At 50.1% G+C, this 27,265-nt stretch overlaps 1 protein-coding gene across 8 annotated transcripts in view; it reads left to right on the forward strand.

The window, feature by feature from the left end:
* Positions 1 to 17,199, forward strand: part of RABGAP1 (RAB GTPase activating protein 1) — a 159,901-nt gene extending 142,702 nt beyond the window's left edge. For all 8 annotated transcript variants that reach the window (XM_057313742.1, XM_026513920.4, XM_026513921.4 and 5 more), the window contains 7 exons: positions 421 to 513; positions 950 to 1,060; positions 10,087 to 10,191; positions 11,003 to 11,086; positions 11,724 to 11,795; positions 13,957 to 14,154; positions 15,463 to 17,199. In XM_057313742.1, the coding sequence (XP_057169725.1) occupies positions 421 to 513; positions 950 to 1,060; positions 10,087 to 10,191; positions 11,003 to 11,086; positions 11,724 to 11,795; positions 13,957 to 14,154; positions 15,463 to 15,585 (786 nt within the window). In that variant the 3' untranslated portion in view covers positions 15,586 to 17,199. The remainder of the gene's footprint in view (positions 1 to 420; positions 514 to 949; positions 1,061 to 10,086; positions 10,192 to 11,002; positions 11,087 to 11,723; positions 11,796 to 13,956; positions 14,155 to 15,462) is intronic.
* Positions 17,200 to 27,265: the final 10,066 nt, after the last annotated feature.

The raw sequence follows: 27,265 nt of genomic DNA on the forward strand, positions 1-27,265 counted from the left end.
GCTAGTAGAGAGGGAAAGTGATAGGTGGTAGGATAGTGAGGTGAGTACAGCTTGGACTTTGCATGGCGTTTAGCTGCCTGGGCTCCAATCCCAGTCTGCCAGTCCTTAACTCAGTGACCTTGGTCAAATTACATAACCTCCTTAATTAAACCCTCCGTTAAGTTGCTTGTAAAAGAAGGATGATAATACCTTATCTTGTTGAGGTACCCTGAGGTCACAGACTGAAAGCACCTTGCAGCAGTGCTGGTGTGAAGACAAGGGGGAGGGGGAGGGGGACGGTCAGGGACAGCAGGACTCAGAGCTCAGGTTGGAGGGGCAGCACCACTTCCATAGTGACTGGAGATGCCCAAGTCAGCGTGGGCCCTGAGACAACTGCCACTTTCTGATACTTTTTAATTTGTGCTGTGGTTTATCCTACAGATTAGTCAGAAGAAGTTGAAAAAATATGAAAAGGAGTATCACACCATGAGGGAACAGCAGGCCCAACAAGAAGACCCTATCGAGCGATTCGAGGTTCGTTTGTTAATGGCTTGGGTCGATGTGAAGCGCTTTCAGCCTTTCATTTCCTATAATCATGCCTGTAACTAGCTTTGCTGAGTTCTTTTTAAAAATTCAGATCCACTGTTTCTAGGTTCAGGTTTCAGTTTGAATTTGCAAATGGAAAAGCAAGATCTGTTATGCTTTCAACCAGCTGCATAGGTTGTCACAGTTCAGTGGCCTTTCGTCATGGTTAATCAGAAGTAGCTGCTTGACAAGGTCACTGGAACCAGTTAAATATTTCTCATCGGAGACGAAAAGAAGAAGTTATCGCTTGCTAGCACATGAGGACCGGCCACTCCTCCCATGATTTCCATAGGACTCAGAAATGAGTTTTGAGGGTTAGCCCTGAGAAATTGTCATCTCCATCTGATTTTTACATGTCTGTAACTGGTTTCTTTCCACCCTTCAGCGGGAGAACCGGCGTCTACAAGAAGCTAACATGAGGTTGGAACAGGAAAATGATGACTTAGCCCACGAGCTGGTGACCAGCAAGATTGCACTGAGGAAGGACCTGGATAATGTGAGTCTGACGTGACTGAAGGGATGGATTATTTTGAAACTTTCAGCTTCTCACTTTATCAAGTGCAGTCCTTGAATTGTAGTGTTGTTTTCCTAGTGTGTCACCTGTAAAGTGTCCCTCTTGCAAAACCACTTGCTCATGTCACTGTTGCTTCCCTCGTTTCCTTCAGGGGTTTTCCGGGAAGCCCTCCTTCCCACACTCTTCTTTTGCTATACAGGGTGTCCCTGAACTCCTGTCCCACCATTGTTTGATGACAGGCCTTTTGACTAATTCTTATGCTCCCACAATTGATAGTCGCATTTAATCATTATCCTTTACTTATCTCCCCCAAGAAGAGATTTTGTTCCCCTGAGTGGTAGGTGCCTATAGATAGCACCGCAGACTGTACCGAAGCAGCTTGCGATTTCACCGGGAATTTCAGCTGGCAGATGTTCTTTCTTTGCTTCTCCTAGTCTTAAAAAGTTCAAGATGATGGCTTTCCTGGCAGGGTATTTGTCCATTTTCTACACTACAAGCCTCCCTTTGAAAAAGTGTGGTCTTTCATTCATCGTTTAGAGCAGAAGTTGGCAACCTTTTTCTGTGAAGGGGATAGTCAGTATTTCCAGCTTTGTGGGCCATATGGTCTCTGTTACAACATCAGACTCTGCCATTGGCACCGAAATAGCCGTAGACAATAGGTAAAGGAATGAGCGCAGCTGTGTTCCAATAAAACTTTATTTACAAGAATAGGTAGAGGCTGGATTTGGCACATGGACTGTAGTTTGCCAACATCTGACTCATATTTCCCTGTCAGGCTCCTAAGATTACTATTCTGCTCATCGGTTTCCTAAGGTTCTAGAGAGAGGCTCAGGCTATTGAGGGTTTACAGGGAACTTACATGACATGTTGAACCCCGTAAGATCTATGAACTTCACAAGGTCCTTGACATCCACCAAATGTGTAGGAAAATACTGTGTTCTGTATTTCTTCGGAAGTCTGTGCTTTCATTAGATTCTCAAAGTGGTTCACTCAGATGAAGAGAGAGCAAGATGGCGGTATCTACCAGTTTTTATTTTCTTTAGAAATAGTGTTGTGGCGTAAACATCTTTGAGCAGGCCTGCTGTTTGTTGTTTCTTTTTAAGATTTATTTATTTGGAAAAAGAAAATAAAGATTTATTTATTTGAGAATGGGGGGGAGGGGTGGGGAGGCAGAGGGAGAGGGAAGGAGAGCTGGACATGGGGCTTAATCATCCGACCCTGAGATCACAACCTGACCAAAACCAAGAGTTGCACGCTTAACCAGCGCACCACCCAGGCGCCCTGAGTAGACTAAAACCAGTTACTCTCCTTGCAAGTAGAGCAAGAAGTGGGAAGGTGGAAGATGAGCTGTGTCGCAGGGAACAGGGAAAACGCCACCGCATCCAGCGAGCCGCGGGCAGAGCAGCCGTCCTTCCTCTTGCTCGTCAGCTCTGCAGCGCTGCGTGTCACTGCGAAGGCTGCTTTTGCCAGTTCTGGGGGGAGGCAGTTTCCAGGCCATTAGTCCTCAGGAACCGGAACCTGGAGCTCTCGCTGCTTCCTCCGTTTACCACAGTCTGGCCCTCAGGTTTGAGTCGCCTCCTTCTGGCGCGGATTCCCGGCGTGCCGTCCGTTCTTTGTAGGGGCGCCGGAGGAAGCGCCCCCTCCTGCTTCAGCCTCTGAGCAGCGACACTGAAGCCGCCCCGCGCCCACCTGAGGCGTCTGCGCAGCAGCCGGAGGTCACGCAGAGAGGAGGTGAAAGAGACAAAGGAAAAAAAATGGGTCCTCGGTAGGAGCTTTGTGTTCCAGAAAACTGTAAGAAGAGGCACCTTGAGCTAAGATCCCGGGTAGCTGTGTAGTTGGAGCTGCTGCACGGTCCCCTGCCAGACGTTCCCCCACCAGACGTTCCCCCTGCAGGTGGGCACAGACTTCTCATGTTCTTGACGTCTGCTCCTAAATGGCGTAAACCTTTTTTCAGGTGGTCTTATCCTGACACAGTAAAGAGCTAGGTTCTTTAACATTCCTGATACCAGGAGTGAGAAATAGTAAAAATAATGTGAATTCCCATTTCGTGATGCTCTGTGTGACCGGCGCTGCGATAAGCACTTCGCTGACATCTGGTATCTCTTACCCTTGCCTCAGCCTTGTGAGGAGAGTTACATGAGCCCCACTGATGGATGAGGATTTTTATAACAATCATGAAACTTGAGATTCAGAGAGAGATGGAGGTGCCGTGGAGGGAGCAGAGCCAGGAGTCTAACCCAGGCCCATCTGATTGGAAAGCCCCAGGCTTTTCTATGATGCCACGCTGTCTCCAAAATAAATATGGAACAAGCACCTACGATTTGGTGTCATAACTACATCAAAAACATAGATAGTGACACATAACAAGCAAACGTTTCCTGACCGCTTACTGAGTTCTAGGCGTTGCTCTAAGTGCTTTTGTCCTCAAAACAACCCACATTGTGTCAGGGATACAGTATGATCCCCGTTTTACTGATGAGGAAACTGAGGGATAGCGTGACGTTTCGTATTGAAACCCGGATGGTCTGACACCACAGCTCACGCTCCTAACTTGGCTCAAAGGAGCAGGGCCCCTGCTGCCCTCAGGCTCGGGAACTTCAAACCGGGGTCCCTTCCTCCAGCTGGCTGCTTCAGTGCTGAGAAGACAGACCTTCCCCACACTGGACTTGGAGTCCCTTTCCCAAGCCTGTCTTCTCTTGTTCCTTTAGAATCATCACTGAATATCAGCTAGGTTCTGAAGTGAGGGGCATGGGATCCTTTCACCCCCTTTGTTTTTGGTCTTCAGGGACTCAGGTTTTGGGGGGAGGGTTTTGAGAGAGAGCACACAAGTGGGGGAGAGGGACAGAGAGAGAGGGACAAGCAGACTCCCTGCTGAGTGGGGAGCCTGATGCAGGGCTCAATCCCAGGACCCGGTGATCACGGCCTGAGCCACCCAGGTGCCCCCTCAGTCAGGTTTTTGAAAGAAATTCATTATTTTCAGCTTTTCCCTTTTTGCATCCCAGAGTGAAACTCTGGTGTGTCTTACTAATTTTCCAGAACACTCTGAATTTTCAGTTGATGTTTTATGTCACTTTTGTTACAGGAGATATTGCTAGTTAGCCACAGAAAGCCCTAGGTGAGCCCAGCCATGCTGTCTCCTCTATGAAGTGGGAGTCCTGCCTCAACCTAACATTGCACAAGGTCCCTGGCACAGGGCCAGCAGGACCTTCCCTGAGTCCCCTCTGGCACACTGTCTACACTGAGTGTGATCAGAGTGAGGGAAACACTCAGGAGCCCACCTGCTGAGATTTCCAGTCTGGCTGCACTGCACACTAGATCTGTGACCTTGAGCGGCTTGCAGACCTTTCCTGAATGAATTACTTTGGCTTCTTCATCAAAAATCGATTGTATGGATGGTCTCCTCAATTCCATACCTGTTCCATTGATCTGTATGTGTATCCTCATGCTAACACCCGTCTTAATTACTGTAGCTTTACAATCTGAAAGTCAGGCCATGGGAGCAGTCTAACTTTGTTGTTCTTCTTAAAAAATATCGTTTGGCTATTCTGTCATTTACATTTCTACGTAAGTACTAGAATCAGTTTGTCAACTTCTAGAAATAAAAGCCTCTGGGATTTTGAATGGGGTTGCGTTGAACCTATAAATCTCCTCAAATTCTTGTGGAGAATTATATCTGAATAATAACTGAACTTTACAATCCATGAATAGGTTGTAATTTTCATTTATTTGGGTCTTTTTCAATTTCAGCGTTGTTTTTTAGTTTTCAGTTAACAAGACTTGCACATTTTTTTTAAAGATTTTATTTATTTATTCGACAGAGATAGAGACAGCCAGCGAGAGAGGGAACACAAGCAGCAGGAGTGGGAGAGGAAGAAGCAGGCTCATAGCAGAGGAGCCTGATGTGGGGCTCGATCCCATAACGCTGGGATCACGCCCTGAGCCGAAGGCAGACGCTTAACCGCTGTGCCACCCAGGCGCCCCAAGACTTGCACATTTTTAAATTTATTGTAAAGGATACTTCTTTTCTTTTCTTTTCTTGCCTTTTCTTTTTTTTTCCTTTTTTCTTTTTTTTTTTTTTTAGATTTTTATTTGTTTATTTGACAGCCAGCCAGTGAGAGAGGGAACACAAGCAGGGGGAGTGGGAGAGGAAGAAGCAGGCTCCCAGTGGAGGAGCCTGATGTGGGGCTCGATCCCAGAACGCCAGGATCACGCCCTGAGCCGAAGGCAGACGCCTAATGACTGAGCCACCCAGGCGCCCCTGGATACTTGTTTTCTAAATTGCGTTTTCCAATTGTTTATTGCTAGTCTCTAGAAATAAAATTGATTACATGACTTTCTATCCTATGACCCTGCTGAATTCACTTACAATTCTAGTAGCTTTTTTGTTCACTGTTTAGGATTTTCCACATACACAATCATGTCATCTCTGAATAAAGACACTTTTACTTGCTTTCAAGTCTTTATGCCTTTTTCTTCTCCTTGTCTTCCTTCACTGACCAGGATCTTCAGAACAGTGTTGAATGGAATCACGGCTTTGTGCCAGGTGTTATCTCTGGGTTTTCATAGATCAGGTGGATGAAGTTCTCCTTTCTTCTTGTTTGCTGAGTTTTTGTCACGAATCGGTGTTGAATTTTGTCAGATGCTCTTCCTGCATCTGTTGAGATGATTATTTCCTGTTTCTCCTAATTCTGTGAATATGGGGATGTAATTTGAGTTTTCAATGTAAACCAACCTTTGCATTCCTAGGACACTTGGGGTTTCCTTTTTTCTCCTTAAGATTTTTATTTGTATTAAAATATTTGTGTTTATGAGGAATATTTGTCTGGAGTTTGTGTAACGTTTTGTCTTGTTTTGGTACCCGGGTAGTGATGGCCTTCTAAAATGAACTCGGAAGTGTTCCCTCCTGTTTTCTTAAGGACTTTTTGTAGGATTATTCCTTGATTAAATCTTTGATTCCCTAGTGAGGTCATGTGGGCCTGGAATTTTCTTAGGAAGTTATTTAATTATGAATTCAGTTTATTTCCAGATATGGAAATTTTCTGATTCTCATGTCTGTTTTTATAATTGTATCTTTCAGGTAACTCGGTCATTTTAGTTGTCAGAGGTATTGGTATAAAGTCATTGTTATTTCCTTACTCTTTTAATGTTTATAGGATCTATTGAGATGTTCTGTTTTTCATTCCTGATATGAGACATTTGTGTCTTTTCTCCTTTTTCCTTAATCTGACTAGGAATTTATCAGGTGTGTGGATTTCTTCAAAACCCAGTTTTTGGTTTAATTTTTTTCTTTGTTTCGTTTCATTGATTTCTGCTTTTTGTTGCCTTTATCCTGACTTCATTTTTGGTTTAATTTGCTCCTGTTCCTAGCTGATCTTTTTTTTTTTTTTTTAAGATTATTTTAGAAAGAGTGAGGTCACACGCGGGGTGGGGGGGCAGGGGGCAGAAGGAAAGAGAGGATCTCAGGCGGACTCCTCACCAAGCACAGAGTCAGACTCGGGGCTCTATCTTGTGACCCCAAGATCATGACCTAAGCTGAAATTAAGAGTTTGACACTTAGCTGACTGAGCCACCCAGGCACCCCTGCTCTTTTTCTAGCTAATCTTAAAAACAAAGCTTGATCATTAATTCTAGACCCTGTTTTTCTAAAATAAGCATTTAAAGTTACAAATCTCCTTGAAGCACTGTTTCAGCTGCATCCCACATATTTTTTTTTCATTGTTTTTTTTATTTTCATTCCGTTCTTATTTTCATTTTTTTCATTTATTTTATTTTTATTTTTATTTTTTTATTTTTATTTTTTTATTTTTTATTTTCATTCAGTTCTTATTATTTTTCCTTTGACCTGTGAATTGATTAGTAGTGTGTTGTTTAATTTTCAACTATTAGGGATTTTTCCCAAAAATCAATCTTTTTTTTCTCTTTTTTTTTTCTTTTCTTTCTAGATTTCATTTATTTATTTAAGAGAGCAAGAACAAGCGGAGGGGAGGGGCAGAGGGAGCGGGACACAGGGCCCACTCCCAGGACCTCGAGATCACGACCTGAGCCAAAGGCAGATGCCTAACTGACTGAGCCACCCAGGCGCCTCCTCCCAGAAATTTTTCTGTTGTTAATTTATAATTTAATTCAGCTGTGATCAGAGTACATATCCTTTCTGATTTTAATCCTTTTAAAATATATTTATGCTAATTTTAGTGCCTACCTTATGGTCTATTTGGGTGTATGTCCCACATGTCCATTTGGAAGTGGAAAATGTGTGCTGTGTTACTGTGAGTGCAGCACTCTATAAATGTCAGTTTGCTCAAGTTGGTTGAGTATTATTGGAATCTTCCATGAACGTACTGGTTTTCCCTCTCTACTTGTTCTATCACTTAATGAGAGGACAGTGAGGAAATCTCTAACCATGCATTTATTTCACCTTTCAATTATGTTAGTTTTCATTTCCTGTAATTTGAACTTATTCACGTTTCAGATTATTACACCTTCTCAATGGAGTAAGTCTTTTATTGTTATGAAATGTCCCTCTTTGTCCCTAGTAATACTCTGCTCTGAAATCTACTTTGATATTAATAGTCACTTCTACTTTCATAGTATTGCCTGGTATACATCTTTTTCCGTCCTTTGACTTTTAATATGTCTGTGTCTTTATACTTAAAACTATTTTTTGTAGCCAGCATATAGCTGGGTCTTGCTTTTTTTATTCAGTCTGATAATCTCCTCCTTTTAATTAGAATGTTTAGGCCAGTTACATTAATGTAATTATTTCTATGGTAGATTTAAGTCTGCCACCTTGCTTATTGTTCTCTATTTGTTGCATTTGCTTTTTCTTTCTCCTTTTCTGCCTCCTTTGGTTTAAAGGTTTTGTTTTGTTTTGTTTGTTTGTTTTCTTTAAGTAATCTCGACACCCAGCATGGGGCTTGAACTCACAGCCCCGAGATCAGGAGTTGCACTCTCTTCTGACTGAGCCAGGCAGGAGCCCCTCTGTCGTCTTTGGTTTAATTGGGTATTTTCGTGTTTTCAGTTTATCTCCTCTATTGCTGTATTAGCTATTCCAGAGCTCTCTTATCTCCAGGCCTCTGTCCCCCAGCTTCCAACCACCTCAGCATCCCTGTTCCCTTAACTCTACCTCCTTGACCTTTTGAAACATGCTGTTTGGAACCCTTCACTCTCCTTCTTGGTCCAGAATGTGCCTCTAGGTAGAAACCCAGGGTGATAGTGGGATTCATCTTGTTTGTTTTCTTTCTCCCAGGAACCACAGTTCTGCATGTATTGTTTTCAGTGTCTGAAAACAGTAGTTTCATACATTTTGTCCATTTTTTGTTTACAGTGGGAGGGTGAATCTGGTCCCTGTTAGTCCTTCATGACCAGAAGTGGAAGTCAGGATTTGTGTTTATTATCTCCAGATGCTTCCTCTTCATAATGCTCATGCAGATAGAGTGCTGAGAGTGTGGTGCCCTGAGGGGACACGGGTTAGGCCAGTCCAGTAGCTTCTGTGCACATTCCTGTCACACAGCATTGAGAGTCAGCTCTTGGAGAGATGGCACAAACACTGGGCTTAACGTCCCACCACCTGATTGCAGATGATAGCTCTGCTATGTGCCTTGTGAGAACCTGAGAGAATCCCTTCCCCACCTGCCTTTTTATAATTGGGGAGCCAGGGTGGGCAGGGAGGCCTTGACTTCAAAGACCCAGTTCATGACCTGGCTGTTTCACACTTCTCAGAATCACTGCCATGGTAGTGATGCTGAGTGACTGAGCGAACGGACGTGTGTGCCCCAGGCTCCGGAGCACTGCGCAGAGGATGGTAACGGAGTCCAGGGGAGAGAGGAGAACGGGGACAGGTTGCTCCACAGATGGAAGTAAAACCAGTCTGTAACAGGACTTAGTTCTCCTCACCAGTTGTTTCCTCTGCTGTTTGGTTCTCATTTCCTTTCATTGCTTCTTGGGTTTGAGCTAGAGAAGGAGCTGACAGGCCACAGCCCGGACAGGACAGGCCTTAACTCTAGGACCCGCTTAACTGAACGCATGTGCACCCTGCCCTAATTAATGGCCTTCTGAGGTGGTGTTATTGAGCCGCTAGTTCTCCACGTAGGGCCCCAGCCCCGCGGCTCGTGTTCCTCCCAGAGAAGACACTGCAGAGCACGCGTGGTGTGGTAGAAAGCGCAGGCGCTCCGTGGCACCTCTTCAGCTGGGTGACGTCAGAAGCGCCGTTTAATTTCAGGGAACCGCTTCCATTCATTGTTGAAAAGGGGGCTGTGGAACGAGCTGGCAGAGACCCTCTGCGGCTAAGGTTGTGCAGCTAGGAGCTTCTGCCCCCAGTTCTGCGGCTGCCCTCTGACGCGCTCCCCTTCGCTTATCCTTGCAGTGCCCAGCGTCAGGGGCTCCTCCGTCAGGCACAGCTCTGTCATTTTCACTTAGACACACAGATCTACCCACCAGACCTTTGCATGTTTTCAAAAAGAACTGGGGTGGAGGGGCCATTTCAGATCGTGGGTAAGCGAGTGCCAGGAAAGAGGCGGCCTCCTTTATTATGTGATGAGAATGAAATGTAGCCGTTGTTTGGGGAAGCAGAGGAAATACTGAGAGTCTCGGGGAAGAAAACCAGGATTTATTATTACTATTAATGATCATGACTGCTGCCTTGTATTGAATGCTTACCACCTGCTAGGTGCTGTGCTGAGTCCTTCCTGTGCCTTATCCCTCAGATGACAAGCCTGAAGCTCAGGAAGATTCTCAGTGACTTGTCCAAGTGTATGGTCAGAGAGCGATGAGTTGAGTCCAGGCTGTCCGGTGCCGAAGGCTGAGCTCCTAACCACTGTCCCTCACAACATCTGTGCAAGAGGCTGGGCCAGGCACTTCTGCATCAGTCTAGTCTCTGTCTGACCTCCAGCATATCTTTCCTTTTCCTGGATCACTTTCCCTGTCACGTTAAAAAGGGATCGTCCCGAGCAATTCAAATCCCATCCAGTTCTCAATTCTTGTTCTGTGACAGCATCTTTTACATGTTTCAGGCTGAAGAGAAGGCAGATGCACTCAATAAGGAGCTGCTTATGACCAAACAGAAGTTGATTGATGCTGAAGAAGAGAAAAGACGGCTGGAAGACGAGTCAGCTCAGGTAGGGGGAGCTCTGCCCCCCCCCCCCCCACGCGCCTCTGTGTCCTGTAAGCACCTGAGAGTCCCAAGGCCGGCTGGAGGCTTCCTGTTGGCACTGGGGAGCCACAGACAGCTGGCTGCAGTGTCTCTCCAAAGACTTTTTCTATCTACCATGTAAAGCATAGGAGTTACCAATAATTAGAGCATAGGAGGAGACACTGGGGCAAACCCATCCTTCCTTGGGACAAGAGAAATTCCTGTGCGTCAGCAACTCAATGTGAAAAGAGAGTGAGCGTTTCTGTAGAAGGAAAGCAGACATCTTATAATGTCTGGCTCTTGCCCTACCTGTCCACTGGCATCTCCCCCATAGAGCAGACTCTGGAAGGCCTGTCTTGCACCAGCTGTCCAGTCACTGGGCACGGGATGCTGCGCAGCCTGCAGCAAGTCCCTCCTTGCCCCCATGGTCCTCTCTCGTCCCCGGCAGGACTTCCTGAGGTGAGAGACGACGAGGCTCTGTCTCTGTATGGAGGACACAGCAGTCCTCTGATGAGCTTTAGTCCGTTGGGTCTGTGCTGCTTCCTCAGCTCAGGCCCACAGGCAGGGAGGGACCTCAGCAAAAGCCCCACTCCAAAATGGAGTTTCATGTTTGGGGGAGTTTTGACTTTTCTCTCCATCTCCTGGCATCGAGAGCAGGTAGGTGAAATGCAGCCCTTCCAGAGTCGTCAGATACTTTTCGAAAAGCCCAGAACTAAGCAGTTAGTGCCAGAGCTTTATATTTCCCTTAAAACAGTCACTTTTCCTTTTTTTTTTTTTTTTTTTTTTAATGTATGCAGTTAAAAGAAATGTGTCGTCGGGAACTTGACAAAGCAGAATCTGAGATTAGAAAAAACAGTTCTATCATTGGTGACTACAAGCAGGTGAGTCTGAGCGCCCTGTAAGTGGGCCGTGTATTCTGGAAGCCCTGCTTGTCTGGATAAATGCGTCCCCTCCACAGCCGCCTGGCACCTACACCGACCAGTGACGTCCCTACTGGGCAGGTGACCTCACTGCTCCTCAGTACTGACACGAGAGAAATTATCACTGTCTCAGAGAACTGTTGTGAGGATTCCATAAGGTCAGGTCTGTAGGGAGCCTGGCACGGTGCCCAGCATATGAACAGGCATTTCATAAAAGAAAGCCACCCTGTCCCTACGGCCTCGTGTTCACGTGTGGTCACATGATACAGAACCACTTCTCTCCCTGGCGGGTTGGGTGTTAACAACTAAATGGGTCTTGTTCTTTCCTAAACTCGGATCTCCTGCTGGCTCGTGAGTCTGTCACGTGTCTGTAAACCGTCGGCCGTGGAGTGTGGCACTGACAGTCCCTCACGTCCCGGGCCGATGGATGCAGAGGTGGTGGCACAGCAGAGGGGCCTCGGCTCGCCCTCAGCTCCCTTCCTGCCCCGCGCTCCACGTTTGCGGCCACTCCGGCTTCCACTGCAGAATTCCTCCCAAGCCCGGGTTCTGCATGTGATGACATGCTCAAGAGATTGTCACTTTATGTTTGTTTCTTTAGATTTGTTCTCAGTTGAGTGAAAGATTGGAGAAGCAGCAGACAGCTAATAAAGTGGAAATTGAGAAAATTCGGGTAAGTTTTCCTTTACCAAAGAGAGTCTGTTCTGTACCACATGGTTCCTTGTGCTTTGCTAGGCACCACAGCTTCTGGGAGGGGTGGTTGACTTCGATTTCAGAAGTGAGAGAAGCTTGCAAGGACGTGATGAGGGACCCGTCGTGGCCTGGCTCCGTGACCGAAAGCTGACGCTGTGCGGGTTTCCTCTGGAAGGAAGGAGTCCAGATGCAACCCGGGAGCTCTGGTTTTAGATCTTGAAATACAAACGCCCTTTTCCTCACATAACATCCTCTGGATGATGTGACTGTAACAAAAAGTGACCCAAGATTTGCACATGTCACGAGAGCAGGTGATCACTGCAGTGCCGCACAGGTGAGGGAGGGCTGCCAGCACTGGTTGTGGGGGGGAGGGGGGTGCAGAGGTCAGGACCCTGTGGTATCATTTGTCACATACACCCCTTCCCCCGTTCTGTAAAATGAGGACAGTCAACTCCCCCTCTGAGCTCAATTCCTTTTTGCTCTAATGGATCCAAATCCAATGAGGACTTTACTTTTTAAATGTTTTTGTTGCCAGTGCAGGGGCTTTTGTAATTTGGTACTTTTTTTATTTTTTAATTTTTTAAAAGATTTTATTTATTTGACCAAGTGAGAGAGAGTGCACATGAGCGGGGGGGGAGGGGCAGAGGGAGAAGCAGGCTCCCCCCTGAGCAGCGAGCCTGATTTGGGACTCGATCCCAGGACCCTGAGACCATGACATGAGCCAAAGGCAGACGCTTCACTGACTGAGCCACCCAGGTGCCCGGTGCTTGCTTTAAGCTATACCTGTATTAGAGCAGTCACCAGATTTTTCCAAGAAGAGTAACTTACTGAAAGATGCTCTGCTAACATATTTATAGCTCAGTGGACAGGAAGGTGGGAAAGTTCTGTGCTCATGGCCTTATTCACACACATCACCGTTTGACCTAGAGCAAGATGGCACCTGGCCTCCATCCTAAGCAGTGTTTAACTAGCACTGTCCATTTTTTTAATGTAATTTATTATCTGATTCTAAAACTAGCAATGTTCATTGCAGAAAATTTGGAAAATAAGAGTAAGAAAACAAACCCTTATATTACCCGTAGATAATCTCACCATTGATAACACGCTGGTGTGTGTTCTTTCCGTGCTTGTTCTGTGTTTCAGTATACAAAATGCTGTTCATTCTAAGCTATGAGGTTTTTTTCACATTTACTCTGAAATTGGGACATGTTTTGTAACTGATGGCCTTCTAAAGTGGTTTAATTGGGGGCACCTGGGTGGCTCAGTCGGTCAGGCATCCAGCTCTTGATTTTGGCTCAGGTCTCGATCTCAGGGTCATGAGATCGAGCCCCGTGTGAGCCCCATGTTGGGCTGCGTGCTGGGGGTGGAGCCTGCTTGGGATTCTGTCTCTCCCTCTGCCCCTCATCTCTCTCTCTCTCAAAATATAATATAGTATTATAATATAATATAATATAATATAATATTATATTATATTATATTATAATATATAATATAATATAATATAATATAATATAATATAATATAATATAATATAATATAATATAATAACGTGGTTTTAATTGGCAGCATATTTTCTTAGAGGAACAAATGAGGTTTCTCCCAGTCGGGGACATCTTATTTTAATGAAACGTGGTATATATTTGTAACCATGCTTCACAGACATTTCTGTGTCCTGGTTCACGAGCATTTAACCATTTTACCAAGTTATGAAAAATTCCTCAAACACTGGAGGAATGTATGGCTGCCTGCATACTTCCTTGTATAAATACGGCAGAGTATATATTTAATTTCTCACAGTGGTTGGATCGTTTATCCCCCCATTATTTTTCTGTCTCTGATTCTGCAGTGAGAATCATTGTACAGAAATCTTTAGTCACTGCATCTTCGTTTGTTTAACCAAGGTTCCTTGGAGGTGAGATGAGCAGACCTAGGCAGAAGCATGTTCTTACTGATTTTAGCGTAGGATCCCACATGGCGTTTCCACTAGGGTATCTGCCAGTTTACAAAGAGAACAGAGTTTTTCGGGAGCTCTAGTGCTCAACCCAGAAGCCACCTCTTGGCTCCCCAAAGAGGAGATGCCCACAGCTTCCTACAGGCCGGCTTCTCCTCCTCGCCTGTTCACATCTGACGTTCACTTTCAGCAAAAAGTGGATGACTGTGAGCGCTGCCGGGAGTTTTTCAACAAAGAAGGTCGCATCAAGGGCGTGAGCTCAGCTAAGGAAGTTCTCGACGAGGACACAGATGAAGAGAAGGAGACGCTCAAGAACCAGTTGAGAGAGATGGAGCTGGAGCTGGCGCAGACCAAGCTGCAGCTGGTGGAGGCCGAGTGCAAGATACAGGTGAGCGCCGCCCGCCCCGCCTGGGCTGGAGACCCTAGAAACGGTCACTGTGCCTTGGGGGTTTTTTCCCTTTTAAACTTTGACCATAGTCCTTATAGGAAGCCCATTACTTGTTACTTACGAGTGAATACTTAATTAGTATTTGGCCTGTCAGAATTGGACTTTCTCGTAATGAGACTTGGCCATCAAGCTTGGAGTGTTTTTGGTGGAGCAGAGACATGCTTGGAAGTCACTGCTGCACCACCAAAATCTGCGACCTTGGGTTTGTACGTGACCTCCTTACACTTCAGGTTCCTCATCTGCAAATGGAGATGATGCGGGCCCCTATCTCATAGTTTGCTTTGAAGGCTAAATAGGATAAAGCATAGAAAGGGCTCGGCACAGGGCCTGAGGACTTCCTAAATCACCTCTTAGTCCCAGCTCCCATCACTTAACTGGCTTTGCGACTTTGGACGTGTAACCTGATTGATCTGAGCCTCCATTCCTGACAAAGAAATGGGGGTTTACTTCAGTCATCTTTATCTTGCGTGGCCGGTTCCACGAGCCCCCATCCGGAGCATAAGGTGGGCCCTAAGCACTGCTTGTGGAAGGGACTAAGTTCAGGCCTGAAGCTTAGGGCCTGGTCTCCCACATCGCACACATTCACTGGGCATCTGCTCTTTGCCAGGCCCTGTTCGAGGTGCTGGGGTTGCAAAGCTAAGACATGGCTTGTGTGACTGTCCAGGACAATAAGGAAAAGCACCACCAAGGCAGCCATATGTGAGCTGTGGTCAGAGAATGAACAAGGGTTGCAGCGGCAGAAGAGAAAGAACAGTGAGCTTTCCTGGAGGAGGGAGCAGCGTGCTGAGCAGCAGAGGGAGGAGAGGGCCTGCCCAGTAAGGCGTGTCAGGAAGCTAGGGGTGGAGGTGGGTACTGAGCTGGCAGTCTCTGGGTCCAGATCATGAAACACCTCAAATGCCTTGCCTGGGAGTCTAGACTTTCAAGGTCTTTGCTAGAAATGAATGGCGTGGACTTACCTGGAGCACCAGCCCTGTCTGCCTGGTGTGTAATAGGTTGACAGGAGAGAGAGGCGTTCAGTTAGGAGGTTGTTTTAATAAATAGACTAGGCAAGAAATGAAGAGGTCCTCACTAGCAAAGATTCCGGAACTCAAGGGATTCCAGATCCTTTTCTGCCGGGTGGAGACTGGGGGAATTTCCAGAGGCCTCTCGAGAGTAAATGGGCTGAAGTCTTGTCTGGGCACCGCTCTGGGGAGGCAACGGCACTGCCGCTGGAGCCCAGCACGCTCATGTACATTGTTCCCCTTGCAGGACCTGGAGCACCACTTAGGCCTTGCCCTAAACGAGGTACAGGCCGCCAAGAAGACGTGGTTTAACCGAACGCTGAGCTCCATAAAGACGGCAACGGGAGTCCAAGGGAAAGAGACTTGCTGAGCGAAGCGACTGCCTCCAGACACCTTCAGAAAACACGACACCTTTTGTTGCCTTCTTTGGCCAGATGTGTGATTCTGTGACATGTCCCAGGACCAGAATGTACCTAAGTCAGATCCGTAGAAGCATGTTGGTAGGTCACCGGGCCAGAGCTCATGAAGCAGGCAGCCTCTGGGGTACGGCTCTCCTAACTACTGATGCCGACAGGCCTGCCGGCTGAGTGACGCTCTGGACACGCTCTGGGAAGCCATCTCGGTGGCACCCAGACCTCTTCCCGGTGTGGGTCACCGCCTCACCCAGCCCAAGGGCTGAGTTGACGTTGTCAGAGTTTGGGGATCCTTCAGGCTTTTGGTTTTTTTCTAAACCTTTAATCTTTTTTTTTTTAAATATACATATTATATGTATTGCGGGGCGGGGGGGCAGGGATCGGTAACTCAGATAATTCTTACCTTACTTCAGTGCCAGCGTAGGGCCCTCCAGGCAGACGTGGAGAAGCACTTTGTTTTAAATAGGAGGGTTTCCTGGTTGTAGCTGCAGCCACCTAGTTTTGTTAAACTACACGACGCACAGGTTTTGGGTTTGGCATTATTCACATTTCTGAGCAATTCTATGCAACTCTCGTAGTTCCTGTTGTTCTTTAGTGTTAGCTGCCAAAACTTCACGGGGCTGGGCTGGGTGACTTGACCGACATGAGACGGGATTAATCATAACGTGGACAAATCTTATTTTGCTTCATGTGTCATGTGTGTGTGTATATATATATATATAAATATCTTTTCCCAGTGCGCCCAACTGACAGTGTTTAAATCCCAGACTAAGACTGATCTGCACAAGCTAATTATGTGGCTATCTGGGCACTTGATGTCACTCCGGGTTTGTCGGGCTCCCCTTCCTCCCTGCCCTCACAAGAGCTGGGAAACGTTCCCTCACTAAAAGGTTCCTAGTGTTTTTGCACAACAGGTCATACAAGCGAGAAAGACACTGCACTGTGTGTATGTGTGTGTGTGTGTGTGTGTGTGTCAACGCATGTGCTAGGGGTGTGCGTGCCGAGGCCCCGTCCTGCTGGCCCGTGTCCCTCCCCAGAGTGTGGCTGGGTGCAGACCTCGCTGTTCAGATGGACTGCAGGTTCTCACTTCAAAACTATGGAATGGAGGTTTTAGCACCTTTAAAAAAAAAAAAATAAAAAAATAACCTAGTCTTTTAATTTATATAGCGGTATGCTGACAGGCTGGCGCCGAGGTCTGGTCGTCTCCGCACGCAGGGCGCAGGTAGCTGTTCTAAGAGGCACTGGTCTGTGTATAAAGATACTTGGCTTGTTTTGTATCTCTTTTCCCGGTGGCTGTCCTAGCACTTGCTGAGGTCATCAGTGATAAGGGAGGTGACGAGCGGCAACTCCCCCCCCCCCACCACCACCACCACACCCTCCACCGCTTTGTGTCTCTTGTTCAGTTACCGAAACAGCTGTAAGCCCATCTAAAACTAGGTGCGTGGACATTGTGCTAGGGTAGTTCCAGTGTGTCAACTTTATGAATTGAAATATAAACCAGTAAAATTGTATTACTATTCCTTTTGTTGGTTTTATTTTAACAGCATATTCATTAAATATTTTGGTACAAAGAGTATCACTTTGTAGAAACCAGTTTCATCATTACGTGCTCCTGCCCCGTTTCCCCTGCTCCCACACGCAGCCCGAGAAGAGCAGCCTCCGTGCTGGCAGACGGGTGCGCTCGGGCCTCAGGCACCCCCCACCCGTGCCCCGCGGCTCCGGTGTGCTGGCTCTGCAGGGGGTGCGGCAAGACCAGCTGCTCCTCTGGGAGGCTGACGCCTGCGCCTCGGCCCCTGCGCCTCGGCCTCTGCGGCGAACATGGATTACCCTCTGCAAAATCAAGGGCAATGGTTACAGGGTGAGGCGCTATTTGTGACTTGGAGGGTTAGGGAGGTCCTACAGGAACTAAGGGTGCAGTAAGACCTTGAAAGATGAGCATCTCACCAGGCAGAGACAGGAGGTGGAATTCCAGGCCTGAAATGTGACTGTTCGGGAGAAGTAGCCAGGGTCCACTTCTCTGCTGCAGCGTTCAGGGAGAGGCGGCACGGACGACGCATCTGGTAGGAGCTCCTTTCTACTCACAGGGGGTCCTCTTGCACCCTGCCCCGTAAGGACGCACAGGCCACCAGCTGGCCCTCTTTACCACCTCGCCCCTTCTCTGCAGCAGGAAGAAGAGCAATCTCCCCAACCTGCGGTTCTCCCCGTGTGACCTGCCCTCCAGGACCCTTCTATACCTGGCCTCGGATGGAAGTGGGCTGAGCTGCAGGCCGCAAAGAAGGAAAGGCGGTGAGTGAAGCCCCTGCCCTGTCTGCTGTCCACTGCACTGAAGCCCGGCAAGCACCCGGAGGGGCCTGGGCCGTGGCAGGTGCTCGACAGCGGCCAGAACAGTGGCTCCAGAGCACATCTGGGATCCCTTTGCCAGTCACAGGCTGGAGAACCTATTTCTGGGATCCACATTCCTGGCCAGCTGGGGCGGGTATCCAGAAAGGCAGCTTGCCCTAGGCTCTTCCAATCCCAAGGGTCCTGGTGTTCAGGAGTGTAGGGACGTGGCAGAAATCCGCATGTCGCAGCTGGGAAAGGAGAGAAAGTCCATCCGGCAGTCAGCCTGGGCACGGCAGGCCTCAGGTGACTCCGATGGGCCCTGCTTCAGGGAGGTCCCCTAGTGGTGTTGAGACCCAGACTGAGAACACTGAGTGCTGACACAGGTGTACAGGGCCCTGTGGGGACAGGGAGGGATGTGTAATGGCGAGGGAGATGAAGCGGCAGGGACTGTTTTCTGCACTGAGGGGTTTGCGGGAGAGAGAGGCAACAAGACCTTCAGCTGGAGGGAACAGTCGGTAGTTAGCACCGTGGTCTGAGCGTGGGCCGGAGGGACTGGATTATGAGGCCACCCAGGCCAAGCAGTTTGAAGGCCAAGGGAATCACTGGAGAGTTTTAAGCCAACTTAAAAAATGACGAAGTGTCCTGTCCTTTAGGAAGAAAAGTTGGTGGAGAGATTTAGAGTCTAAAGAGAGGTGATAATATAGGCCAGATTGGAGACAGTTCCTGGAGAGTCACACCGAATCTGGTGAGAGAAAGGGGCAGGGGGACACACAGGGAGAGAAACAGAGCTCCTGGCGTGCGGACTTGAGAGAGTCCAGGAAACACCGCTGGGAGGCGACCAGAGCCGGCAGACGCTCTGGGGTTGTGCGGGCGTCTTTGCCATAGTGTTCCGGAGCCTCAGCAGTACTGACAGTGCTTTGGTGGGGGGCGCTGCCCTGCCCTTACTCTCACCCCCTCCCCACCGCCACCACCCTCCCGTTGTCACAGCCAAAAATGTCTTCACATCCCTGGGTGGAACAGTCACCCCTTGTGGAGAAGGCCTGCTCTGGCAGGTGAGGTGAAGCCAGGGGAGGGGCTGAGACTGTTCTGAATGTGCAGAGCGAGCAAGGGCTCACTGCAGGCCTAGGAAGTGCCGCTGGAGGAGAAAGAGGGGCCATAGAGTAAGGCTGTGGCCATCGGGAGGAAAAGGAGCTCATCACTCATCAGTGAGGACAGGACCAGAAAAGGCTCACTGGATTTGGCGACAGGGAGGTTGCTGGTGCCCAGGGTGGGAGCAGACTCAGAGGTGGGTGGGGTATAGCCAAGGGCCAGCTTGCAGCCAGTTGAGGGGTGGGAGGGGACGAAGTGGACAGGCAGGTGTAGATTTTAGGAAGCCTGGCCGAGAAGGGAGGGAGGGAAAGGTGGATAGTTGGCAGGAAGAGCAAAGAGCATGAGGCTTTGTGCTGGAAAACTCAATCCTGGTGCTGACCACCTCCACATTTCCTCCCAGACTGTGCCCTCTCAGGGTTGCTGGAAAGGTCAGTGAACATACACGATGGGCTGGGTGGACTGTCTAGCAGGCCGCATTGAACCCAAGAGCCTCTTATCTCCAGAGTCCCGGGGGGAGGAGGCATCTTTCTCAGTCTCCCAGGAGCGCGGCCACCCCGTCTGCTCTGAATTCCAAGTCCCCGTGGCACAAGTGAAGAAAAGAAAATCCACAGGAGCTAAAAATAAGCCGAGAACACCACTCCCGGCTCTGACGAACCCAACAGTTGTGAAAATCCGAGTCTACGCGGCGGGGAGGAAGCCGATGACGTGGACCCCTCGTGACCTAGAAGAGTTCTAGCCTCGTCTGACGGATGTGTATTGTTCAAGTGCTTCACTTGCTCACATCAGCCCGATTCTGACATTGGGACGACTCCTGTCCTACAAAACATCTGGGGGGAAGCGAGGTCGGGAAGACGAAATAGGTATGAAGACGAGGACCACAGCAAATGGCTGGGGCAGTGGCTCCCAGAGCCAGCGGCCTAAGCACGAAGTGTCTGCCCTTTCTCCGTTTTCTAGGTGAAGAAATGGGACACACAGAGAGGTTCCCGGCCCAGGCCCCACATCTCTAACTCACCACGACCAGCAGGGCGGCCGTAAAGTCCTAGCACGTCACTGCACAGGCACACCTGCGCCCTGAGTTCCGGGCCGTGGCCTCGGATGCACCTCTCACTTCGGGAAGTCACATAACCTTTCTGAGCTCTTCTCCCTGTCTGTGTCCTTGGGGTGGTTGGGCTGCCGTCAGCTCTTGATCCCCCTCGCGCGTGCTGCCCCCTAGTTGTTCCGAGATGTGCTTCTCAAATTTGGAAGTAAAGGTGGGAGGCTTGCTGCCTGTGATCACAAGATCTGCCATTTCAGCCTTTTCTACCAGGAGCCGCCACACCTCCTCCTCCTCTTCCAGGGTCCCGAGCCTGGCCCGTGCTTTCCCCTCCCCACCCCCGTTTCAGCTCCGCAGGTGGGCATCCGTGCCAGTCGTGCGCAGGGGAGCGGCAGCGGGCCTGGGCCGGCCACAGCCAGTGCGCTTGTGACTCCGGCTTGGTGGGCTTGGTGGCGTGCAGGGAGAAGGAAGGGGACACCCAGTGGTTGCACTTACCTGGGGCTCGGCGTCACTGGGGTAGCTCCATGGCAGGAGCCTCCCAAGGGGGAAGCGCGTCAGCTTTGGATACGGATGGATGCTGCCATTTAGAAGTTCTATCCTTTTACCTGTGAGCCTTAGTGTCCTCGTCTGGCATGTGTGGGTACTGCCAGCCCCGGGGAACGGGTGTGAGCATTAAGAGGGAGGTGTGTGAATTCTGAGGGTTAGAATTCGGCCCTTGCTCGGCACCCACACCTTACCACTTGCCAGGTCAGGGCACCAGGTTTGAGGTTTAAGTTTCAGGGTCAGTGAACTTTCTACGCCAGTGGCAGAGACGCAGCAGAGAGTTGGGAGGGCCAGGAAAATGGTCCTGCACTTGACCATTTCATCAAAGTGACAGTCTTCATTTAACCAGAGTGGGTCCATTGCTGTTTTAAGACAGAAGCTTTTATTTGTACTCATCCAAATGGGGAGAATGCAACATACCAGGGCATTACAGACCGCAGCGGCCGAGAGGGTCAGTCTATGGCGCAGTCCGACAGTCAGTGCGAAGGAGCCACAGTGTGGGCGCTGGGGTGGCAGAGAGTCCCTTTGGAGAAAGGCCAGGCATCTCTGGGCGAGGCACTGGTGACAGTCCACACATGCAGCTGCTGCTTCAACCACGCCGAAGGTTTACAGTTCAGAGTCCTACATGTCGTCATTGCCCCAGAGGGGAAGGACAGTCCGTGGTGGTCGCGTTTGCCAATGGTTTTCAACATAATACACAACATAAAGTTATTGCCAAGGACTTTGCACTGCAAATTATACTATTTACACTTGCGTATTCAGGAAAAAACAGTAAATAGATATTTTAAATTAATATCTAAAAACTACCTTGGCCATCACTGGACCAGAGTGAGAGTAAGCTGTAGCCAGGAGTCCAATGTCATGTGTGTAACCGTGCAGTGGGGAAAGGTTTTCTACCCACAACTACACTCAGCCTTCTCCGTGCCTCCTGAACTCCCCACCCTGGGGCTGAGGCTGAGCAGGGCCACCTTACTCCTTTATGAGGGAAGCCCCTCCTTGAACAGCCCTGGGCTTCAGTTCTCAACTAGCTGCCTCCTCCCCAGACCGTGCTGCCCTGCCCACTCTGCTCGGAGTGGGTAACGAGTCCTGCAGGCCCCTCTCTGCGAGTGCTCCACGGCTCGCAGACCAGGGTGTGGGGGCTGTGCAGCGAACGGGCTGAGCTGGGCCCGTCAGCCCCACTGCTCCTAGAAGTGCCCTCACCCTAATTAGGGCTACCTCAGGAGAGTGTCCTCTCCTGTCGTCCTGAAGGTGGGGCTGGGCCCCCACCGGCCACTTAGACCAGCAGACCGCTCCTTGGTGAAAGGCCTGAGCTCAGAGGTAAGCACTGCTGAGGGCTGAAGTAGATGAAATCTGCCCAGTGAAGGTGCTCGCTCATGCCTCACTAGCAGCTCCCCCAGAAGACAAGAGAGACAAAGGCAGAGGACGCCCACCTCAAGCAAGCGTTCCCTTTGCTTCCGTAAGCCCCTGGGAAGGAAGTGCATCTGAGGGTGGGAGACAGCACACAAGGCGGCCAGAGCCGCCTGAGATTCCTGGGAGGTGCTGAAAATAAGGCCCCTGAGTCAGGGGCCTTGAGGTTGCCCGTAATTCATCTCCCCAGCTAAGCTAAACACAAGCCTTCCTCTCCAAGAAAGGGAGCAAGAAGGGGCAGGTCCCACTGCTGAGAAACCACTGCAGTAAGTGAGCAAGGGGACAGGCGGCTCTAGGTGTTCCCTCCACGAAGGAGGGGTGCAGTGCGAACCCCACCCGACCGCCCAGGGCTGGTCTGAGCGTGAGATGCCGTCCTGGTCAGGGAAAGGGAGGCATCTAATGGCAGCACCTCTGACACGACGGGAGAGAAGAGGTATTTGGGGAATCGGCGAAATTCCAGTCGCAGCTCGTGTGGCTGTCCCCACGAGCCCAGGGCTCAGTGCCGCAGATGATGCACTCCGGGGCTAACGCCGTGACACGTAACAAGGAAGGAGCCCATGTGGAGCAACGTTTTGCCACAGACACACCAAACCCAAACTCCTAAGCCCAAAGTGGGGAGCAGCGCTCAGCCCAGAGAAGAGGGGGAAAGAGGCTGGACACTTAATAAATCACGTGGAGAAGGGACCTCTTGGAGGGTCTTCTGAGCGATCTAAAGCTCCTATCTGTTCCTACCCTGAATTTCCACAAGCAACAAAAAAATCTGACTTGACAGAACAGCAAAAAATACTTTGGTTAGTCAAAAAAAAAAAAAAAAAAAAAAAAAGGCTTTCTGACCATCTGTGTCCCTAAGCAGGAAAATGGCATCAAGCCTATGCTCGTGGGCTAGGAGAGGGCAAGGGCCTGGGCCAGGCTCCAGCTCCGGAGGGGACTATGTGCCCGAACGACAATTGTCTCCCTCTGAGGCCTGAGCTGCCTGAGGAAAGGCCACACCCGGCATCACAGCCAAGACCCCCTTTGTCTTTTCCCTTCCACGAGCCCAGAAATGCCTCTGGAAAACACTAGTGCTCCTCAGAAGTCACCTGCCTACTATCAGAACATGAGAGCCCCCCCCCCCGCCCCCGCAAGACGAGGGACCAAAGTCCGAGAGGCATGCCCTCCACAAAAGGGAGCCTGACAAGCCCCAGGCTGGCATCCAACAGGCCTTGGAGGCACAGCTTGGACCATGACTTCCTCCCGTGACCCTCAGCTGGTTCCCAGCGACGACACAGCTTCGCTCGGCAGGCAGTGCGCAGTGCTCCCTAGGCTGTCCGTGGTTTGCTAGCACCACCTCCTACCGCCCTCCAAAGTCCTCCCCCGGGGAGCCAGGCCCACCTGCCCAGGGCAGCCCCCAAGCCCTCACCTCCTGACGGGGTCTCCGGAGGACCAGGGTACGGGCAGACCTCACACAAAGCTCCTCCCAATAAGGCCAGTGCCGCCAGCGCTGGAGCCACCCCTCCTGCCACAGGCCTGCTGGGCGGCTCCTGTCACTACACAGGAAGCCCGTGGCCCTCTCCTCCCGGCCCCCGCGGGCTAGCACCTCACCCGTGCTCCATCTACAGCAGCTCCCGGCGCCTGCCCAGACGCAGCGGCGGAGGGCGCGGAGCCGGAAAGCAGAAAGCACTCCGTCCATCCACAGTTGTTCTCACTGCCCAGCTACACCGAGCACCTTGGGGCAAGCCCCGTGACTCACCTCCATCTCCCTGCACCCAGCGAAGGCCTGGCCTCAGGCCGTTTGTGACTCACCCGAACAGGGCTGGCTTCAGCCTGTGACACACACACCTTGCCTCAGTAGTCTGTAGGCTTCCTGAGCGTCCCGACCACCGTCTGCTTCTCGGAAGGCCTGTTCTGGGAGCTGGCTGCACGCAGACAGGAAGGGAGGCCGCTGCATGAAGCTCTCCTGCCATGAACTCAATTCTGAAGCGAGGGGGAGCTCATTTTTACCCTCACATGCCAAGGCCCCTGGCCACAATCTAATTCTGGTGTGAGACTGAATGTTTAATCTGTCTTCCGTTTTAAATGGCTTTTAGGACAGCAAAAGAGAAAGCCTGGACATGGAGGGTTTTATCAAGCCCTGCCAAGTCAAAGAGGTGTGCTCCCTGCCCCCTACAGCCAATGGCCAGAAAGACACTCTCTGGACTTCTTCCCACGTGAATACCAACTCTAACCAAAGTCTTGCCTAACAAGTCCAGACAAACCGAGACACCATTTGTAACCACAGATCTGGTCTTCGACCAGAGTGATGTTTCTAAACTGCATCACGCTCTTTGGCCTGGCACTCAGCGCCCTTCCCAGGCTGGGCCCAACGTGCCTGCGTGACTACACAGTTCCTGGTGTTCCACACACACTCTCCCTCCCCTCCTCTCCAGAGCAGCCCTTCTCTCCCCGGGGCCCCTGTCACCTTGGACTTCCCTGAGCCCCATTCTGATCCATAGTTTGCTCTCACCTATCAATGCAAAACCCCCCCCAACACACTCAAAACCTGTGGTCCTGACAGGCCAGGACCACCCCTTCCTCAGCGCTCACACAGGACAGATGCTCTCGGGAAGCCCTTGTGGGAAGATGGATAGGCCAGGCAGCAGATGGAAGAAGTTTCCAATCATGAATAAGCCAAAGGGTGAGCAGTCTCTAAGGTCTAAGACAGGTCGGCAAAATATGGCCCACTATCTGTTGGGGTTTATCTTAAAGTTTGTTGGACCACAGCTGTGCTATGTTTACGCACTGTCTCTGGCTGCTCTTGTGCTCCCGTGAGTAGCCACGAGAGTGAATGGTCCACAGAGCCTGAAAGACCGTTTGGCCCCTTCCAGAAAGTTGGCCAACACCAGGGCTAAGGCAGTGCTCCTACATATTTCCTCATTATGACACATACAGGTGATATTAAGGTGGCCCACTGAGGTAAAAAGACAAGGCCGCTTGTAGTTAGAGACACGTGGCCCTGGGGTCCTGGCCACCCCAAAGGCTGAAGGGATCAGTGTCTCAGGGTACCTGTAACCTTTCATAGCTCTGACCTGAAGGTTCAAAACTGTAGCTGCCTCTTTAGCCTTAATCCCCAACAGAGCTATAGGAATACCAGAGGTGCAGAAACCCACCAACCCCTCCATTCTGCATGCCACCTGTCCAGGAGGAACCACAGGCGGCAGGCCTGAGCTAGACACCAAAATCTTACATGGTGTTTTTCGCCTCTTTAAAGTCCTCTGTAAAGCCAGTTTGCAACTTCCTACTAGCTAAAGACCATGTTCTATAGATGTTGAATCCAGTGAGCTCCACACGTTGCCCAGGTAAAGAAACCAAAACATTACTTTAAAAAAAAAAACATCAGGGCGATGTACGAATGAACACCCGTACTCATCTCTCCCATGTCTCCCCAGCAGAGCAGACATGTGCGAAAACTCAGGGAGAGGGTAAGACGCTGACTGACCAGCCTGCAAACTTTTCTATCCGCTGCCAAAGAGATGCTTCCCCGAGAGCACAAGAGGGCTCACAGCTCACACCAATGAGGACTTGGGCCCGCCAAACTCCCATTTCCCAGCCCAAAGGAGACGTCCCTTGCCACACTGCTACCCCTCCCCTGTCACCCCCTCCTGCCCTACCAACACCTTCCTCCCTCCCCTCCCTTCCCCATCTTGGCCCCAAGTACCACTGTCCTCTTGGTGACCTACTGAACAGAGGCCCAGGAGAAGTGCTTGGGGAGACCCCCCACACACACTCTTAATGGATGTTGTGGTTCCCTGGCCCCCTCCTGGGTGCCATCAGCTCCGACCTCCTGCTCAGTCCAGGCGAGTAGCCTGCGTTATGAAGAGACTCCATTCTTGCATCTGTGGCAGCCTCTGCCTCCCGCCTCCAGTCCTTTCCCATCCAACTGTCCAAATCAACCCTCCAGAATTCTCTCACCATTTTGGAGATAATCACTGAAGAGCACAGTACCCAGGACCTTCCCCCAAGTGACTCCAAATTACACATCCCATCTGGCACCTCACCCTTCTGACCATCCCAGTTCCCATCAGCAAGTAACTTCGTGCTGCTCCAGAAGGCCATGCCCTTTCTTTGTGTACCATGTGCTGCCGCCACCCCCCTCCCCGTTCTTGAAAGCTCTCCTCACAACCCTCCTGGCAGACTCCCACCCAGCTCGGATGCCCGTCTCAGGGGAAGACTTTGGCACTCCGGTCACAGCCACTTGGGTCCTCAGCCTCCTCACGGGCCTGGCTCCTGCACTGAGTGGAAGGCCTGCCAGAGTTTTCCCACCCACAGAAGATGGCTCTGATCTGTTCAAGCCCCTGGGCACCCCTCCCTCCTCCTGTGCACCCCATCTTGGTCAGTGGTTTCACCTTCTACTCTGTTGTCTAAGCCGAAAATCCTGACATTTTCTCCAGCTGTTCCTTCTGCCCCACCACAGAGCCTGGTAAAAAGCAGTAGGTGACAGTGAAGGTTTCTCAATGAATCCAAATGCCCAAGAGGGGAGAAGTGGTCTGGGCAGTGTCCCCAAACACATCAATGTTCGTCCATACTAGGTATCTCATGGAAGAGATTCCTCTGCACTATGCAAACAGTTAGCTTGTTTAAACATTCCGGGTACCATGGGGCTCATTTCTCACCACACCTAATCTCCCAGGGCAGCCCTGTCATCGTGGGAGGCACACATCAGCCCAAATTGCCCAAATGGCTTCCTATAACCATCCTTACCCTTCTGGAGTCACATACAAGTAAATACAACCCTTTAAAATAGCTTCCCCAGCCTCAATGAAGCCCATTTTGAGGGGCTTTCAGCTTTCCAGAGTTCCCCAGGTGCCACCTTCCAGAGGTTTCTCACCTCCTAGATGTCCACAATATTTTCCTTATGTAGCCTCTAAGGACATGAGGGGTGTTAGAAAGCTGAGCAACTTCTGACATCATGTCCATAATGGAAGGGTCCAACGAGATCCCAGTATCAGAGCACTCGGGCAATGTGTCACCGTGAGGGTGGCCCTTTTGGTTGGAGCACACACTGAAGGCCCAGGCAGGGACAGCAACAGACGACAGCCACAATGTGAAGCTGTATATAAAAAGCACACTTCTAACGGCCCACCACACCCCCCACCGCCCTTGGGGGTCTCTTCAGTAGCAGTCCCCGGTTTGCACATGATCTCAGAGTTCAGTACAGCGCAAAAAGATGGTGTGGAAACAGAATGAGCTGACGCGAACCAGTTAATCCCCTGGCCTGGGGGCGAGCT

The sequence above is a fragment of the Ursus arctos genome, unplaced genomic scaffold (assembly GCF_023065955.2).
Source record: "Ursus arctos isolate Adak ecotype North America unplaced genomic scaffold, UrsArc2.0 scaffold_18, whole genome shotgun sequence".
In the NCBI taxonomy this organism is placed as follows: Eukaryota; Metazoa; Chordata; class Mammalia; order Carnivora; family Ursidae; genus Ursus; species Ursus arctos.